This window comes from Antrostomus carolinensis, unplaced genomic scaffold, assembly GCF_000700745.2.
Source record: "Antrostomus carolinensis isolate BGI_N321 unplaced genomic scaffold, ASM70074v2 scaffold15717, whole genome shotgun sequence".
Taxonomy (NCBI): domain Eukaryota; kingdom Metazoa; phylum Chordata; class Aves; order Caprimulgiformes; family Caprimulgidae; genus Antrostomus; species Antrostomus carolinensis.
The window spans coordinates 36,335-54,637 of NW_010328235.1; the positions used below are offsets into that span (position 1 = coordinate 36,335).

Genomic DNA, 18,303 nt, shown 5'->3' on the forward strand with positions numbered 1-18,303 from the left:
TTGAGAGAGGCAGAGCTGTCAGCCTGGGCACCTTCGAGAGAGGCAGAGCTGTCAGCCTGGGCACCACGCTGCACTGACACCTCGCTACGTGGCTTCCAGGATTGGTGCTGGGTCACGGCCAGGCAGCTCGGGGTGCAGGCAGGGCAAGCACAGGTCTGCCTGCACAGCACACATCCGCGAAGGCATGTCCTCAGAAAGCAGCCTGGGAAGACTGCTCTGGCTTTAAAAGGAGGGGAGGGGAAGAAAAAAAAAGCTTGGTACAGATCACCTGAGAGGTGGCTCATCTCACTGCTCTCACATTCATTTCTTCACCTCCCACAGGCACCACAGGTTTTGCATCAGCAGGAGGAAAGCCAGGAAAGAGAGATAAAAAAAAATTGGGCAACTCATGCACCTGTGGGCTCACCAGCCACCTCCTGCCTTTGGGATCGGATGCTCCAAATAAGGTTTGTCTGGCAGATGTGTGATAGAGCCGCATCCGCTCCAGCTCCACTCAGCCAGACCCAGCACCGTCCTGCTCGCAACCCAGCAAAGTCAGTCTGCATTCAAACCTCCTAAGCCCAGTTTGGGTGACTGACACAAAACATATCGCAGGTCCCACACCACGCCAAGGAATGCCAAATGGGAAATACGACCCAGCCCCGGATAAGAGAACATCCTCCCAGCAAGTTCACTCCATCAACAAAACAAAAATTAATAGTAATGAAACAAAAATACATATTCCTGCTCACAAAGTGCAACACTGACATTCCAGCCTGTTCTGAGGCAAGGAAATACAGGAATGTCTCTGCTTCCAACACGTGGGAAACCCAGGGATAGAGGTTCCCAGCCCTACTGATGCTTCCTCACACCCCACGCTCTGATAAGATAAAGGTGCGGGTCCAGGTGTCAGCTTTTGTTGGGTTGGTCGGAAAGAAAGTAAAAACAGCAGTTTGGCAAAAAAGTGGCAATGTGTAAAAACAAACAAACAACTTCATCCCAAACAAACTCCCAAAACAAATGGAAAAAACAAAACAAACAAAACACCCCCTGAAAAAAAAACCTCCACTAAACTGAAAGAAGTAAGCCTACAAAGGCACAAAAATGGCTGAAAAGGAAGCGTTGCCATCAGGTATAAAATGGATGGAGAAAAAGGAAAAAAAAAACCCAACCAGAAACCAAAAAACACAAACATGATCTAGCTTTTTTCTATAGAAAAGCTAATGTCAGGAAGATTGTTCTTTCAGCTTTAGGAAACACGCTGTAGGCTCTGTAGTTGGCTGGAAAACCAGGCAGATGGAGTTGAGGACACCAAGTTATGAAGAAAAACTATGAGTTGAAAACCTGCTTCTAATTTGCAACGCTTAAAATCCAAGGGCAACACATGTTTGTTTTTAAGAAAACCCAGGACAGAGCAGGGAGAGGTCTGCATTAAGAGGCAGGTAAGCAGTACTTGCTATGACTTTCCTATGTCACTGCTCCAAAGGCTGTGTGTACTTGTACCTCAAAGTACTTGTGGTCTGCAGCCTTGGCTTCAAACCAATCTCTTTCCTTTAAGTATGTTTGACTCATCACATTTCATAGCTTCATTTCCAACTAGCCAAACCTGTACGTCCTCCATGCTGCTGAAGGTGGCAACACCTTCTTTAATGAGGCATATGACTGCTGTTTCATTACAATGGCATCCATATAAATGCATGCAATATTCATCAATCAAAAAGTTGAAATTCTTCCTACAATGAACACCAAGTGAGGATTATGCTAGAATAAACTTTTAAAATAAATCAGTGGTGTACACCCCAGCCTTACTTCAAGTTGTAGCAAGAGATCCACCCTCTCCAAAAATTGAGTTCATCTGAACAAAAAATCCTGTCCAATAGCTTCAGTCAACACATATGAGGATCTGCCAGAAGACCACCCTGTGTTGCCCAATCTGCTATTTCAAAAGGCCAACTCAAATTAGCTGCAAATTACCTTAATACAGGACCATCCCACCTTTCTTGGACAAAAAAGTTTTGTTTAATTGTTCTGTCACTCAGGGCGTCACTTAAGAGATACCACAGCACCTTCCCTTTGGTGTAAAGGCAGCAAAAAGCTCTACCATTATATTCTTCAGCTCAAAATGCCTGTTACACCCTCACCACGCATCCCTTTTTAGTAAAAAGAGGCTTTTCACACATCTGGCTTACAATGCCTTTTTTTTTTTTTTTGAGGGAAGGAGTGGGAGGACAATAGAGCCCTTAATGTGCAGTGACATCATTTTTGGCTACAGTCCCACCATCCAGCCTAGAGCAAGCCAGACAGAAGACCTCCATGGGGGCCCTTCTTTGGGAGCTGCAGGAAACAATGCTACACTTCAGAAGGGACCCACTAGCAAGCGTGGAAGGGGCGCCCCAGTGCCACAGCAGGGTCCTTGCGCTGTGAGGGCTACAGAAATGGAGCAAAGAGGTTCTTACCATCACTGTGTGGGCAACAACAACTCACCCTGTTCAGACACGAGGCCTCAGCCCTCCTGCTCCACTGGGCAAGAGCTCAGACGGGATCTGAGCGAAGCAGGATCCAGCAAAGCCAGTTAACCCTGGGGAAACCAATCTGTCCAGATTGTTCAACTGCCACTGACCTGAGAGCAGACCATGTCCCCAGGCCAGAGTTAAGGTACAGAGAATTTGCTTCACAGCCTAACGGGCAACACAACAGAGGTAACAGTACAATGGCCAATGTTATGAATAGAGTAGCAGGAAACACTCAAAAGAAATGTGCATTTAACCATACACGTAGTGGTAATTTTCATTAAAAGACCTCTAATGGGTATCAACCAAGAGAAGGAGAACCAGGCATGCTGTACAGTCCTGGGAAAAAACAAAAAAAAACCAACAAACCAAAACTCTCACAACTTGAAGCTGCAAACATTTCTCCAGACTGACATATGGAGGTCAAACGCATAAAAAAGGCTGCAAGGACAGGATTCTTCTTCCCTACCTTTAAAATCCCCTGATTTTAAAGATGGCCAAGCCTGCGCAGTCAACAAGGAGGGGCAGGCACCTCCAGAGAAAGCTCCATCACAGCTCTAGACATCCTATCCCTAATGAAGTCATAGAACTGAAAGATGACAAGCTTGTGTTTAGACATCTAAAAGCTGTTCACAGGAGAAGAACCCCACCTTGACTGTCTGCCCAACACAGCAGACGTCCGGGACAGGGTGGGAAACTGTTTGAAGTCTCCACAAGCCTCAGGGTAACTCCAGCATTACCTGCTGCATGCAAGGGAGTATCAGCTACACATCTTCGTGAGACTCATCAGATCATGCTTCCACGCAACCAGGATCGCACCTGAGTAGGTGCACTGGCTTCTCCAGATATCCAATTCAGTGACTCATCAGTTCACCAGCTAATTTCCCAGTTCACCATCTCCCTCTTTCTCCTCACAAAGCATGATTGCCTCCTCATCCAATTCTTCCCATCCCTTGATTTGGCAGGTGGTGGGGTCAGACCTCACCTCTAACACAGATGCCTGGAAGCCCATCAGAATTACCACTTCCCCACTCGGCAGTGTCTCCTGTCAATCTTTCTACCCTGTCCTCACTCCTCTTCCAGTCTCAGCAGCAGAACTTCGGGGCAGTCTGTCCTTTCCTAACCACTCTCAGCTCCCTTCACTGTCTCAGAGCAATAAGGCTTTGGATCCTAGGTCCTTTTCCAGCTCAACACACTTAGAGCACACTTAACCCACCACTATTCCATAGAGTGGCTGCTTCTAGCAGCTCCTGTGATGTCCCAAAGCAACAGAAGAGGGCAGAGAGGAGCTGCCAGAAAAAAGCACTCGGCATGTGCTCTGAAACCCACGGACCCTGCTCCCAGAGCAGGAAGTCTCTCATATACATGAAATACTCCTGGTTTCTACACAGACGGGCTCACACACAGCAGAGCAATGCAGTCAGCTGTGTGACAACTCCATCTGGGCAGAGCCAGACCTGCCAGCGCACCCGGCACCCAGAGCCCTGGCGCTGCCCTCAGCTCTAGCAGCACGAGGCAGCTGGGAACACTGGTCACCGAGGGTCTCACAAACGTCCTTTCTGACCCACAGGCCTGCAGCTGCAAAATCTGCACATTTTCCTTGCTACAGAGTGAGAAAATGAATCATGTTACCTGAAAAGTGTGTTTCTTCACTAGAAAGCTGTACTGTACAAAATCCTGAAGCGCCCCAAGGGGGCTGGCAAAGCACGCTCGCAGGCAGGTGACACCCTCCTGCATGGACAAAGCGGCAGAGGTCCAATATTCCTGTACATCCTGGTCCCACCGCTGCTAGGAGCAACTTCTTGCAATAACACACTATTTCTTCCTTAAATCCAACACACATGCAGAGCCCTGGGTGCCTAAATGAATAATTACATCCAAAACCCGAGATGCAGAGCCTCATCACCTCCCATTTGATATCATTATTCCCACAGCAACCTGGGAGCAAGAGTAAGAGGGAAACGGGAGAAGCAGCAACTCCAGAAGAATCACTTGGCTCTGGTCCAGGTAACTTCAGGGCTCAGGAAGCAAGTTTCTAATAATCAAGGCTTGCACAGATGATAAACACATAATCTATGCAACACTGCTGCTGTTATTAAACGTAAGACACTGTATTTATTAATGTGGAGCACTTTCTGTAGCATCAGAAATTCAGCTCTCTATTCCCTGCTCTCTTTATATACTTCAAGACTATTGTTTGGGGGATGAGGGAAAGAAACAAAAAAAAAAAAAAAAAAAAAGAAAATAAAATACAGAGAGAGCATGCAAGGTAAATGAACCATGCAATAAAAATTGTTGAAATTGGCTCAGGCATCTCCTGATAAGATCACAGGAGCTGAGAAAGAACTGCAGCTCTACCAGTGAGAAAGCCAACCACTGACAAAATGCATCCACTCAGGGAAAGAAAGTTAAACAGACACTTGAACACATGGAGCACTTGCTAAAAATGCCAATTCTTGGAACACTGAAGTCCAGAGTATTTTTGTCTTAATATGACACTGATCCCAGGAGCCCAGGCTCGTACTCTTGGTATCAACAGTCCCCTCTGCAGTTTCATACAAATCAATACTCAAAGCGTATGCATCTCGCTTACTAAGACTGTGAATGTGGAGGTAAATTTGCCCATGTAGCTACAAAACCAGTCTGGGTCATGCCACCTCGCACCACCTCATCCCATGAAGTTCAGCCCAGAGCTGAAATATCACCTTGAGGGTCCTCAGACCTTTTCAAGCTGCTATTGGCAATTTCACTATGGACCTGCAATCATTCAGGGGTGTGCAGAACACTTGGGCAACAACCACCTGCACCAGCCTCACAGGGTTGGGCTCTGTCACCTGGTGGGAAGGGACAGCTTCCTTGGGGCAGCCACAGGGTCCTCAGCACCCACCCTAAGCCCTGCTCCTGGGTTAGCAGCCTGTCCCCACTGCTGTAGGATGGTTCAGCCAGCAGAGAGGCAGCTGCAGAGCTAAAAAGTGCTTCTGACTTCTTGGGGACCTGAAATCATTGCTGTGTCTGCATGATCCACCCCTGCATACAAATCCTAAGACCTCAAGTACCTTGCAGACACAGGTTACCAGAGCTCCTTGAACAGGACAATGTTAGACTGGCTACAGCAGCAAGACACCATTTGGGGAGTACCTACTGCCTCCTTTTGGCAGCCCTTATGAAGCTTCATCTGTTTGTTCACATAGCAAAGTGCTTCATGCTTCAAAAAAAATCACATCAGCCACCCCTCTCAACCCAACTGAAGCCTGTCAGTAGCTGCATCTGGTGAACAGGGATGCCTGGCACCCAACACCAACCTCAAAAGTAAAGTCACACCTGCTGCAAGGCAGCGCTTTCTCTCATCAGCAGCACACACAGCTCCTTGCTGCTGCCTCCCAAGTGCCCCAAACTTCTCCCACAGAGCTGAAACCCAACAGCAGCCCCCACACAACCTCTCCAGGTCTCTTTTCTCCAAAGCCCACGTACAGCACAGAGCAAAGTTCGTGGTGACAGCAAGCTCTATGCGGTGACACCATCCCTTGTGCCTCCTGCAGAGCACAGTGGCACACACAGCTCCAGAGCAGGACCTTTGCATTCTCTGCTGAGAGCTCCTGTGTCCCCCAAGCCAGGTGTTCCCTAGACATGGCAGTCTGCAGCCACCAGTACTTTTCCCCATGATGGCGGTGACTAGCACATAACATACTAGTAAGGGAACAGCCAGCCTCCAAAAATTGAAGAAAACCATTCCCAGTTTTTAACAAAAACTCAGGCAGTAACAAAACTCTCCAAATAAATCTCCTGCACTTTGACTCCAGCAACAAAGCAGTGGGAAATGCCTTTGGAATGGAGGTGACTCCATTCTCTGTCCTGCTTTCCTGGCACCCAGAAGACACATGGTCCTTTTTCAAAAGCTTGAATAGCTGCACTTAGCTACTAGCTAGGGAAGCTGCCCATACTTACACACCTACTGTAGTGCCCACAGTTCTGAAAAAAGATCAAACCAGAGTTCACCAGGAGGCTGCTCTAACTTGAAATAGGTCACCGGGTGTTGGGATCTGTGGTTTCAGCAACGCATGCTTTGGGAGCTCAACAGCAGCAGCTACTCCCTCTTCTGCTAAAGGCAATCCCATTGCCACAGCCTTTACTCCCTCAGAAGCTGGCCCTCACCTCCCACCAGCACCCTCCAAGAGCCTGTGCTCCCTGCCAAGCCCAGTTATGCTCCATCATACCCCCTGCACCACTTCATCTGCTCTGGAAATGCTCGGCGCTTCCTTTTGTCAGTACTTGTCTGTCAGGTAGGTAGTTCTGCCAAGAACCTTAAAGCAGTTGCAAAGCTCTCCGTGGTTGCACATGCAAACCCTCTTAAGAAATAGCCAGAAGGTTTTGCCTGATGTAAGCGCGTAAACAAACTTGTTACATGCTAATCACCAGGTAGGCCACACACCCTTCCCCTCCCCCAGTCCCCGAATCTGCTAAAAGGACAGGAAATATAACCACGGTCACATACCTTTGCTTCCTCGTTGATGTCCCAAGTGAAGGATATGGCATTGTATGCAATCTCCTCAATGTTGCTGATGGTGTTGAAGCTCTCCTTGTAGTCAGCTGTTAGAAAGAAGGATGCATGAGAGAGGAAGAGGGATACCACCTGGAGTCCTTAATCAGACAAAGCAGCCAGAAACTGAAACATCTCAGCAACCCCTTGGGGGCAAAGGAAGCTGAACTGTACTTAAGAACGGATCATTAAAAAGGCTGGAAATGGTTCTCATACAAAACCAAATAAAAACAACAGACAGGAGGAAGGAGGAAAACAAGGGACCTGTAGAAATTCCAAACTAGAAACTCCAACGAGAAAGGCAGACATCCCAAATATCGCATGTTCTGCACCAAGGAAACTCTACCCTGTATGGCAAGGGCATAAGCTCTCAATAAAACTCCTTCAATAACAAACACAGATTTGCATGCGCGTCTGCTTTAAGTGCCAGGTGATTAATCCCCGCTTTTATTCACAGAAGGAAGGGACCAGGAGCACAATCCAGCCTTCAGCCAGAGAAGGCTGGAAGCCAGCCAGCCCCAACCTTGTCTGGAAGCAAGTGAAAATTTGCAATGTTTTCTTTTTTTATATGTACCAAAGACAAGTTGTGAGTGAAGCTGTGGGAAGGAAGATTACTAGTGTCAAGGTATTTCTACGGGGATCTTGTCCTTTGAAGCAGCACAGTATTTAGGACAGCCACAGAGTCTATACGCTGCGATTTAGTTACAAGCACCAGGATATGCCAAAGCAACCGTAGTTTGGAAGGGGTATTACATATCTCAATGTGAAAGTCTAAACTCAGCCTGCTCACCAACCAAACAAAACACTCCAAAATCCAGCCTCTTTCATGAGCCCTACAAATTACAGCACTAGCTCTAAGCAATCAAAAGCTCTCTCTGGGCTTTCAGCAAATCTATGGACAGCAGAGAGCGTGATCCAAAGGTTCCTTAAAATAACAACGCTTTAGTACAAAAAACAGACCTTGTCAAGGAATTAGGTTTGGAGTTTGACATCAGCAATGAGAGCGCTCCTCACCTATGTCAATGCATCTTTGTTTGGCTGTGTGCTGTCTTGAGTGCCAGTATTTCCAGTGCCTGAGCTGATCTTCTCTTGTTTTGTCTTCAGCAAACACCACCATGATGACACTCTGAAAGGAGAGGAGAAGGTGTAAGATTTAAAAAAAAAAAAAAAAAAAAAAGGCAAACACACGAAAGAGAAAAGGACACAGAGTACATTTGTTTTGGAAGTTCTCCCTGGTATCAGGTTTTCTGCTTTAGGCCTTCCAGCCTGACGCACCACAGCATACATGGCACGCCGCTGCCAAACAGGAAGGCAGACAGCAGCACTTTCTGGGTCATAAACAGAGATGAGCAGAACTGCTCTCCTAAATGGAGTTCAAGGATCTCATTCCAGGTGTTGCATCACCTTTACACAAGTGCTGACACCACTTCTAAACAGACTGAGCCAGGATGGGTTGGTCTGGAAGTAGGTGGACAGCAAAGGAACGAACGCTGACGTAAGAGAGCGGGTAAGCTGGCCCTAGTGCCGATGCTCTGGTCTAGATTACTGCGCTTTGGGAGAGTTTAAGGCTTCCACTGTACACACCCTCTTTCCCGAGAAACCACAAGAGCTGCCACTCACTCGGACTTTACTGATGGGATGATGGATTCCTTCACTGCTGCTGACTTCTTTCAGTGTGATTGGGTAAAATTGACCTTTATTCAGGTAAGTCATGGTGCTGTCCCCAGGCTTCTGTCGGAGGGACTTGGAGGCTTCCAGTGTGTACTCAAAGTTATTCCTACAGAGCGAAGAGGGCAGTGATTGCTAAGGTATTTTCCTGGAAAGTTGATTAAGTGCTACATTTAATTTGGAGAAATTCCAAAGTCGTTAGTTGATTCACTAAACCATCAATAGGCAGGGAAGTTGGAAAACAGGATGAGCCCCTTTTTCAACCAAATGTTAATGAACGAACATTTAAGAGAAATTCTTGGCAAACTAAATCCCAAGATGCATCAGCAGGCAAGACTGGAAGATCCCTATTCAGTCTGAGAGCAGCAAGCTGCTCCCATGGAACATAAAAGTATCTATTAGCAATTAAGTTAAAATTCACAAGCTAATAAGCCATTCAGTGGTCACAGTCTTCTCCTCTTCCCTCTTGGTCAACTGCAGCTAACCAACTAGTTTATTCTTCTCCCCTGGAGTTCAGATGAGTTTCATGCTTCCTATTTCTGCTGTAGGCTTCCAACAGGGAGAGAGCAAGGCAAGAAGGCCAGGGAGAAGGACACAGCTGAAAGCCAGCTCCAAGACCACTGCAGAGCTGACAGACAACACTGCACCTTCCCACGGGACAGGGAGTTGGTACAAGGACAACAACTGAAACTGGGTGGTATTGCCAACCCTGCAGGTAGTTTTCTTTAAATAAGTTTTCCTTAAAGATACAGGTAGGATTTTCAACTGTGAAATTCAAATGAGCAGACACTGTTGTGGTTTTGAGAGCCACAGCCCCCCCAGCATCTGACAGAGACTCAGTGCAGAAGGGCATGAGCTGTACTGCTTGCTCGTGGACAACTGTAAGAGAACAGGAGGATACAGGCAAACGGGGGGGCCCTAATGCATTACCCAGAAATGCTGTCAAAAACATAATCTTCCGAATTCATATTGGCCATCCGGAGATTCAGTTCAGTAGGGAAGAAAACCTGGGGTAGACAAAAACCAAAACAACACAACAATTAACACAGCAGCAACAAGAAAATTCAAGATTAAACAGATACTCATTACCACAGAACTTCTGGCAGGCAAATTGATCATCAGATAACAACTGATTTTTGGTCTGTGCAAACAGGACACTTGAGTAGGATTTTAATACAAAACTTTTGGGTGTCAACTAAGCACAACATCTCACAAGCCTTCTGAGTCAGCTTATGGCAACATTTTAAAGCTTCCCCAAATCTCAAAGAAAGGCTATAGCTACGCAGTTCCTTGAGGCCTGGCTTAAAAATCAAAACACACTTACTCTGTTGTTTTCAGTTGATACCATAAAACAAAACCCACAGATTTTCATCCAAGCTTAACTCTCACTCAAGGCCCCTAAATAAACCAACTGTTTTCCACTGACACACACCACACCTAGAAACTGGCAGTAAGGAAGCACACAGACATAGTCACTTCATTCCGGTACCTGCAAAGGCACCGGTGGAGTGCCGAACTCTTGCAAAACCCAGCCCAGTGCTGTGGATCTAGATAACTATTTCCACACTCTGCAAGCCAAAGGCTCTGTCACTAGCAAGATTAGTCATTTGCTTTTGATAATGATTTCATGTCGTGTACGTTTTATTTACTAAGTTCTACTTATGCACCTTTCCAAGAAAGTGTTTTATTCCCAATTCACCAGACAGATTTCTGGCTCAGGTAACGAGAACAATTAAAGATGGAAGTGGATCTCTCCATCCAGATCAAGACACGCGCACACCCACACAGCGACTGACTCTCTTGGTACCTCTTGCACGCCCTCCTTGAAAGTCTCTGAGAAGGTGGAGTCTGGCGTTCGCCTCTGGGAGTTTTGAGGCTGGGTGTTGGAACTGAACTGGTCGGGATTGAGGTTCCTGTCGAAGACCACCACCCGCTCGGGGGGCTCGGGGTGGTAGACGCTTGGTGGGATGCCCACTGCAAAGCCGTGGGGCTGCGTCTCCGTTTTGATGGAATGGGTGGGCATCGTGGCAATTGAAACGGTGACCGTTGTGTCAGGGGTTGTCAGGTGGCCTCTCTTGTCCATGCCCATCTGGGGTGTGTGTGGAAGGACAATATTGAAAGGCACATTTTTCAGAACCTGGACTCTGTTTTCTCCAGCAGAAATGAGTGACTGTTCTGTTACATTTGGGATGCTGTTCCTTTAAAAGACAAAGAAAAAAATGCATAAATTATGCAGCTCTTTTTCCTCATTAAACAAGAGCTAGAAACACTTCTCAGCCTTTTGGACAAGGACAGCCAATACCAACTCTCCTGCTTGTGCAAAACAGCTTAATACTAACCTGAAAAGTCAAGAAACTCATTCAAAAAAGAAACCTCACCCACTGCTAACAACCCCACCTTGGAGATGAAATTGCCCTGGAGCAAAGGATGAGAGTTCACAGCCCAGATGCTCACTGCTTGGAAAACAGCAGTCCAAACCTAAGCAGTCTGGGGCCCTTCCCACCACACATTGGCACATGCAGGTTCCATGAAACTGCTCTTTGGTGGATGGAGGAGGACTGGGAGCAAGGTCGCTGCTCCTCTGCCCTACAACTGCATACCACCTGGGAAGCACTAACAGTGAAATTACACCTCTCATGCACAAACCCCCGAGAAAATCCACACCGAGACTCCCTGAAGTGGTTTGCATAACTTCACACTCTCCACCCCATCACAGTCATTTCTGCCAGGAGGACACCACGATCTGTGGCTGAGCTGACCTCATAGCTAGTAGCCACTAAGTCAGCCTGCCCTCCCTTTCTCCCTCTCCACAACGTTGTCCTGCCCTCTCCTCTGCACCAATTCTGACACTCCTCCATCCCCTTGGTGAGCCAGTTTGGCTTGTTCCACTGGCAGAAAACTAGCCACTTCTGGTTTTTTTCCTGCTAGGTTATGGGTCAGTGGAAGACCAGAGCTGGTATGAGGGGAGCAGTGGGAATACATAGCCGAGAACCAGACTGCTCTACTCAGCAAGAAGTCATTCAATCAGCTCAGCCAGACCACAAAACCTCACCTCGACTCCTTAAAGCGTTCTAGTCTATCCAAATGAAGAGGATGGTAGGAGCGGAAGCCTAGCTTGAATAACCTCATGTCCTTAATATTTACTTAACCAGTATCATCTTCTGGTTGGGAGGCACAAGAGAGGGACAGCAGAAAGAGGAAGAAAGGAAGGAGTTCCAGAGGATACAAAAGAAGTTCACAAACAATACAAAACCAAAACTAAGTCACAAGCACTTTGAAGTCCTTTCCCATCAGCCCGTGCACGAAGAAGCAATGCTGCACAAAAATCAGAGTCAGCAGTCACCTCCTCAGCCTTGGGAGGGGGTGCCTGTGCCACCAGGCTGTGCCTAGTGTCAGAGAGCAGGTTTTGCTACACTGACTATAGGACTCTGGTACACAGAAAGCAGATGGATGGCAATGAGAAGCAGCTTGGGCCTCAGCTCTCCACATCATGGTCCAATCCCCACCCTGTTCCTGGGAAACAGCAATTTGGGGCACAGACAATTTCCCTCTTCCAGTACAACACTGCAGTGCAGCAAGTTACTTCCCTTCAGCAGCTTTGGTGGTCTAGGAGGGAAGGGAGATAAGCAGACACACAATAATAAAAACTAATACCTTTTGCTATGGTCTTGGTCAGGATGTTCTACCTCTGGTTTAGCTGTTGAAGATCTCCTCTCCCTTGGAACCTGGGAAATACAAGACATACTATAATTGCATTCTTCCTCCCATATAAAAAAACCCCTAACTCCTCAAAACACAGCCATTTGGTCAAATTAAAAAAGTACAGCTCTCTGATGCCTGCCACTATTAGCATTACAGCTTGACTGATGTTTGCATGGCTTTGGGAAGCCAGGCCCAATCCAGGTGATGCCCCACAGATCCCCATATAGCTGTCCTGGCCAGCTGTGCCAGCCCTGGGCTCCTCCCAGCACCAGGTAGTGGGAAAACTGGTGCAGAAAACTGTCCACCCCTGGCTGGAGCACCAGCACCAGGGCGAAGAGGACCAGGAGGAGGGCCCTCCAGGTTTGCACTGGCAGGGCAGGTTTTCTCCTCTGCACACTGGCAGGGTTCAGTTTGCTGGATGAGCTCAAGGCTTGTGAAAGGACACTGCTCCACAGCCCCTTCCCCAAGAACACGTGCTCTCTATGCCACTTCCTCAGAGACAACTTGAGGCTTTCCTTTTTCCTCCAAGATCAGGGGATTCAGGGAGGACTAGGTCCAGTGGAGATGATACAGCTCATTTTTTGTGCATGGCCACGTACAATACCCTGCCACAAACTGTATTAAATCTTCTATAAACAAAAGGTAACCACCAACGCTTTGGACTTAAGACAGCTCAATACTGCTCCTCCTATTTTATGTCATGGGCAGGATTTGCCCTGAAAACATCACCCAAGCCACCTACTTCATACCCAGACATACCATTTTCCTGGCTGTGATGCAAGGCCAAGGTACACAGAAGAAGGTGAACTCTCTGACCTGTGGTGGCTCTGTTGATCAGAGCACACAGCCAGCACCTCGGAGACATGAGCCCATAGTACTCAGGTCCCCTCAACTGCACAGCAAGTCCATGCAAGCTCCTCTGCAAACACACCCATGGCGTCCAGGACTTCTGTCACCCTCAACACACCTCCTGAATGAGCAAAGCAAACACTCTGCAGTGTAAGGAGTAAACTACCACCACCTTCCTTCGCTGAAGCCTGCTCAGATACTGCCCGCTCCTGCCAGCTTGGGTGCAACGTGGGGAACCACCACTTTATTGCTAACTCGAAGGCTGATGGCATATCTGTGTAAATAGCACACTTCTCTAAGCAGTCCCCAACTAAAACCTAAGTCCTGGCTCTTCCACGTAACCTGGTATCTCCAATAACATCAGAATTGTTGGCTTTTCCATGGTAACCAGCAAAATCTGGAGAACCTCTAGCTGGAGACTGCCAGAAGGCTGATGCTAACTAGTCACTGAAAAAACAGGATTGTCCAAACTGCGTTTGGTCTCCAGTCCAACACTCCCAAACTCTAGATTTTAATCAAAAATTTGTTTTCTGTAAGGCCTTATTAACCACAGTTGAGCTACCAGGGTAGCCCATCTAGTCAAATGGAAGAAAACTTGAGGGAGGTTTTTTTGGGGGGTTTTTGGTTTTTGTTTTTTTAATACAAAGGTGACCTCATCAGCTGCCTTTAATATTGCAGAGGAGGCGTATTAAAAATGCCTAGATGTCGTCCCTCCAGCATTACTTCATAACAGCCCTCAATAAATCTTTCAGCCTCTAACCATTTTGCTTCACCCACACATGCAGCATACCTGTTCTTCCACCGATTTTTCCGTACACCCACTGATACCCAAACATGAGAGGAAACCTCGAATTAGACATTAATGTACAGCAAATCCCTTCTGCTTTGCCAAGCGTGAAGGAACAACATCAACATTCTCTTTGTAATCCACGGGTTTAGAAATCAAAATTTATTTTGTGGATTAAAATTGTTCTGGTGAAAGTGTTGTGGTGTTTTTTATTTTTTCTATTTTTTTTTTTTCCCCTCCAAAAGCACAGCAAGCATGGACACAAAGCAGAAAGCCAGCTTTCTCACAAAACTATCTAATAACATCCACATCAGTGAGCTTGTGGCATTTTGTTGTGTGTGTGTGTGTGTGTGTGTGTGTGGAGTGCTAATCTCCATATTAAGCACTAAGCATTACAAGAATATTTTGACACATAAGACATGTTCAACTCTTAAACGGGCAGGCAAGGATTGTGCATGTAGAAGGCAACCTCTCCTCGTGCTTGAAGAACATACAGAGGCTGGCAATTGCACTCACTGGTGTTAAAAGGCACTAGCCAAAACGTCAGGCATGTGAGCCAAGTCAGCCTCCCGGCCTCCCTGCATGCTCAGCAAAGGAAAAATGGTATCTCCACCCAGTGAGCCAGGCCACCATAATGCAGGCCTCTAACAGAAGCAGGATGCCTCCCTCCCTATAAATGCCTGCTGGTCTCCATTGACTTGGACCAGAGATAACTACCCCAGCTTAGACTTCTGGTATTTAGGAAAGAAAGCTCAGCAAAACACATCCCCTACAAACCAGAAGCTTCTCTGGCTGACTGTGTTCAGTTCACCTGTGAGCATCCAGGAAGGCACAGGTCTCAGAGAAGACCGTCAACACTGGCGAAGGCAACCACAGTTGCCAAAGGATTAACAGATATGGTGGCTGAAGTTCCCTCACGCTGAAGGTTAGAGGGATGCAGACAGCAACTCCTTCAGTTAGACACTTCTGCCCCACACATGACCAGAAATCTGTAGTTACAGCTTAGTATCAGCCGAGATGACTTAAGGCAGAACATCAAAGCTCCAGCAAAAGCCAACGGCCCCACCAGAACAGGCATCACATCAGCAAAAGAAGGGAAGTTTCTCTCTCCATGTGTATTTACACTCAGACACCAACATGCTCCAAAGTCTCATTTTTCATAACTATTTCTATAACACGCTGCCTTTTGCAGAACCTTGAGTTGACAGGCAAAGTGCTACTGAGGCTTTGACCCATTCTATTATGATCCAAGGGATCTTATTTTACAAAGTGAAAAATAAACCAATTTTCAGAAAGAGGGACATGGATTTTTTTCCATTTAAAACCTACATAGTTTAAAATCCTTGTGATTTATTCACAGCTTCTGTAAAATCCTCTAGCAAATTACAGCTTTTCCACAGGTAGAACAAGAGCTCTGCTGGCTGCCAGAGCGTACCCACGCCAATCTACCTTGTAGTAATCATAAAGCAGTCCAAGGGCAGCTGCGCTGTCTTCATCACCATTGATGCTCATCATAGCTTTGGTAGCTGCTGTAAGGGGATTTTCAAGAAAGGTTTTCCAGGCCTCATCTTCACTGGTGTAAGGACGTCTCTGAGAGTAGAGAGAGTCATTCTGAAGAACCAACACAGGTCTTTTACTTGAATCATAAAAAAAAAAAAGAAGAAAGAAAAAAGCCACCTGTTAGAACACATGAAAAACATTCCTAAAGTTCTTCTAAATTAGCTGCCCCAGTTTCACAGGGTTCATATTCTGACTCAGTGCACTGCAAGGATTAGTCAACAAAAAAAGCCCAGAAACCCAATTCTGATCTCACTCACACTCAGTGTAAACCAGGATTAATTTGACCAAACTCCGCTGGATTACACCAGCCCATTTGAAATTGCAAAGCTGTTTAAGAGCACAACTGACCTGCTCACACTCTGAATCCAACCCAGGAGGAGTTCCACACAGTTACTGGCCTAACCCCCACAAAACCTCTAACCCATCCTTCTTAACACTGTCGAGACACAACCTGCTCCAGTTCCCACATGGAACTAGAAAATGTGAAGTAACATCTCTCCCCCAGAGCTTTCAGAAGGTGGCTTTGCTCTCAGAGTTCACCTGAAAACACCATCTCAAAGCTGCCTGTTAAGTTACAGACTACACAGGGAAATTGGTCACAAGGACCTCACATCAATTTGGCAGTGAATTTTTTTGACAAGGGAAGCCAAAAGACTTACTCCCTGGTTACTGTTAAAATAATTCACAACATTAGTCTGTAACATCCTCAACAGATGACTGGCGGGGGGGGAGGGGACAGGGGGAGAGAGAAAACCAGGAGTTTTTCCTTTTATGTTGTAATATACTGAAAAATTATATTTACTTGAATGTTTTGTGATTGCTGGGAAGGAAAAAGCTCAAGACAACTTGGACCTTGTGCCCACAAGTGAAAGTGGGGCATCCTCAGAAAATGCTGTCCTACCAGCTTAGACAACTTAATATATTTTGGTTCTCTTGGTAAAATATACGCTTCATCTTTCCAGTCGGTTCAAGCTCGTGTTGTTTAAGTCTGACTTTTAAACCAGCTCAAACAGTTTTCTTTCCAGTGTGAGCGTAACATTGGATTGCTGCAGATCGGCAGGGAGAGAAAGGAGGCTTGTTTATTTTCTTAAATAATCCCAAACTCAGCACTTTTTAATGAACTGGTAATAGTTTAAAATAACTAAATAAGTATTTAAAAACCCCAAACCCCACAAAAAGCAGTTCCCCACCACCATCACACCCCTTCCTTGGTAGATAAGCATTCTTTTCATCTATTTACCCAGATGCATTCAGAGATTGAAATATACTACAAATACAAAAAGTTGTGAAATATAAAGTTGTGAAATACTCTAATCACTATAATCAGCTCAATAGTATCCTACATTTATCACCACCTTCCACCAAAAAGATTGCAAAGCACTTTGCAAATTACGCGTTCGATCCTTTATCAGTTACACAAGGAGACTCAATGGGACAGCTTGGCTGAGCTGAAGACACATAAAGCGAGTGGGAGTTTCCAGGACTTGTAAGAGCACTTTGTGGCTATAAATCAGTATTATATAGCAAGAAAAAAGCAAACAACAACAACAAAAAAGACAAGCTCTTGTACCAAGCCCTTTCTTTAGGTCTCTGTACATATTTGCATACACACTGACGCAGGGCAGATACCTCTAGTATTGAGGACATCGACTTCCTAGCGAACACTGCACAGCAGAAGAAAAAGCAGAATTTGCTTTAGGGACATGGTACAAGCTCCTAGTCTTACACAACAAGATAAAAGAAACCTCAAATATCCATAGCAAATGGGTAAGTCCTCAAGTTAAAGTCACTCATAAAGAAAAAGTAACTGGAGTAACCTGGGTGCCGTTCACTTGATCCATCCCTGCCAAGCTGGAGGGCTAAATCAGCCGGGCTGGAACTCACAAGACCACTAAGCTGATTCCCTCCAGCAACACAACGCTCACATGGAAAGAAAGAATCAAGGGAAAACCAAAAAACCTGAGAACTAAAGCAGTCACTAACCAGAAATGCAGCAAATGGAAAGCATACGTATTTTTGTGCGATTTCTTTATCATTGCAGCACCTAAATATAACCCGACAGGTAACCCACCCCCCTAAAAGCAGCACAGAAAGAATTATCTGCAGAATTATCAAGAGAAGCGCAGGGTTTGGCAGTAACTCAACCCCTTAACAGAACCACGGCTTCTTTGAGGGAAATGAGCACGTATTAATAAGAGAATGCAAACATTTATTTTTCTTAAGTTTTAGGTTTCACAATTACTGGCAGGCAGATCTGCCCACAAAGTAGTAGACAGGTCCAGCAAAGGCTGGAAATAAGTTTCATACTGCAGTTTTAGTAGTTCCTGAATTTCATTTTCTATGTGACCAAGGTGGAAGCAGAGGAATACTACAAAAAGCAGATACTCTGTCTTTGCTTTTAGGGATCTCACAGCCTGCAATGCTCTGTCTTCAGATCACACAAACTATTCCTCCTTACTTCACTGCTCCAAAGCCCATCCTGCCTCTGCCTCACCAGGCAGTTTAACTCGGGACATTAAATGGTCCTCAGCCGCAGGGTGCTTTATACCTGGTCTGGCACAGAGCACACAGCTTTCATGCTGGGGCAGCAGAGAGGATTTCTTTTGCTGGCTTCTACGTGCCAGAAAAGTGAAGCCATGTACCTAAATTGCTATGGCCTCATCTATTAAGTGTCAGTGCAGGCAAAAAAAAAATATTAAAATATATATATA

At 46.1% G+C, this 18,303-nt stretch overlaps 1 protein-coding gene across 1 annotated transcript in view; it reads right to left on the minus strand.

Annotated features, from left to right (window-relative positions):
* Positions 1-15,685, minus strand: part of GRHL1 (grainyhead like transcription factor 1) — a 37,355-nt gene extending 21,670 nt beyond the window's left edge. Inside the window, exons 1-7 of the mRNA XM_029086008.1 lie at positions 15,482-15,685; positions 12,349-12,419; positions 10,502-10,892; positions 9,625-9,701; positions 8,647-8,803; positions 8,041-8,152; positions 6,982-7,076 (exon numbers count right to left, since the gene is read on the minus strand). Of these exons, the coding sequence (XP_028941841.1) occupies positions 6,982-7,076; positions 8,041-8,152; positions 8,647-8,803; positions 9,625-9,701; positions 10,502-10,892; positions 12,349-12,419; positions 15,482-15,547 (969 nt within the window). The 5' untranslated portion in view covers positions 15,548-15,685. The remainder of the gene's footprint in view (positions 1-6,981; positions 7,077-8,040; positions 8,153-8,646; positions 8,804-9,624; positions 9,702-10,501; positions 10,893-12,348; positions 12,420-15,481) is intronic.
* Positions 15,686-18,303: the final 2,618 nt, after the last annotated feature.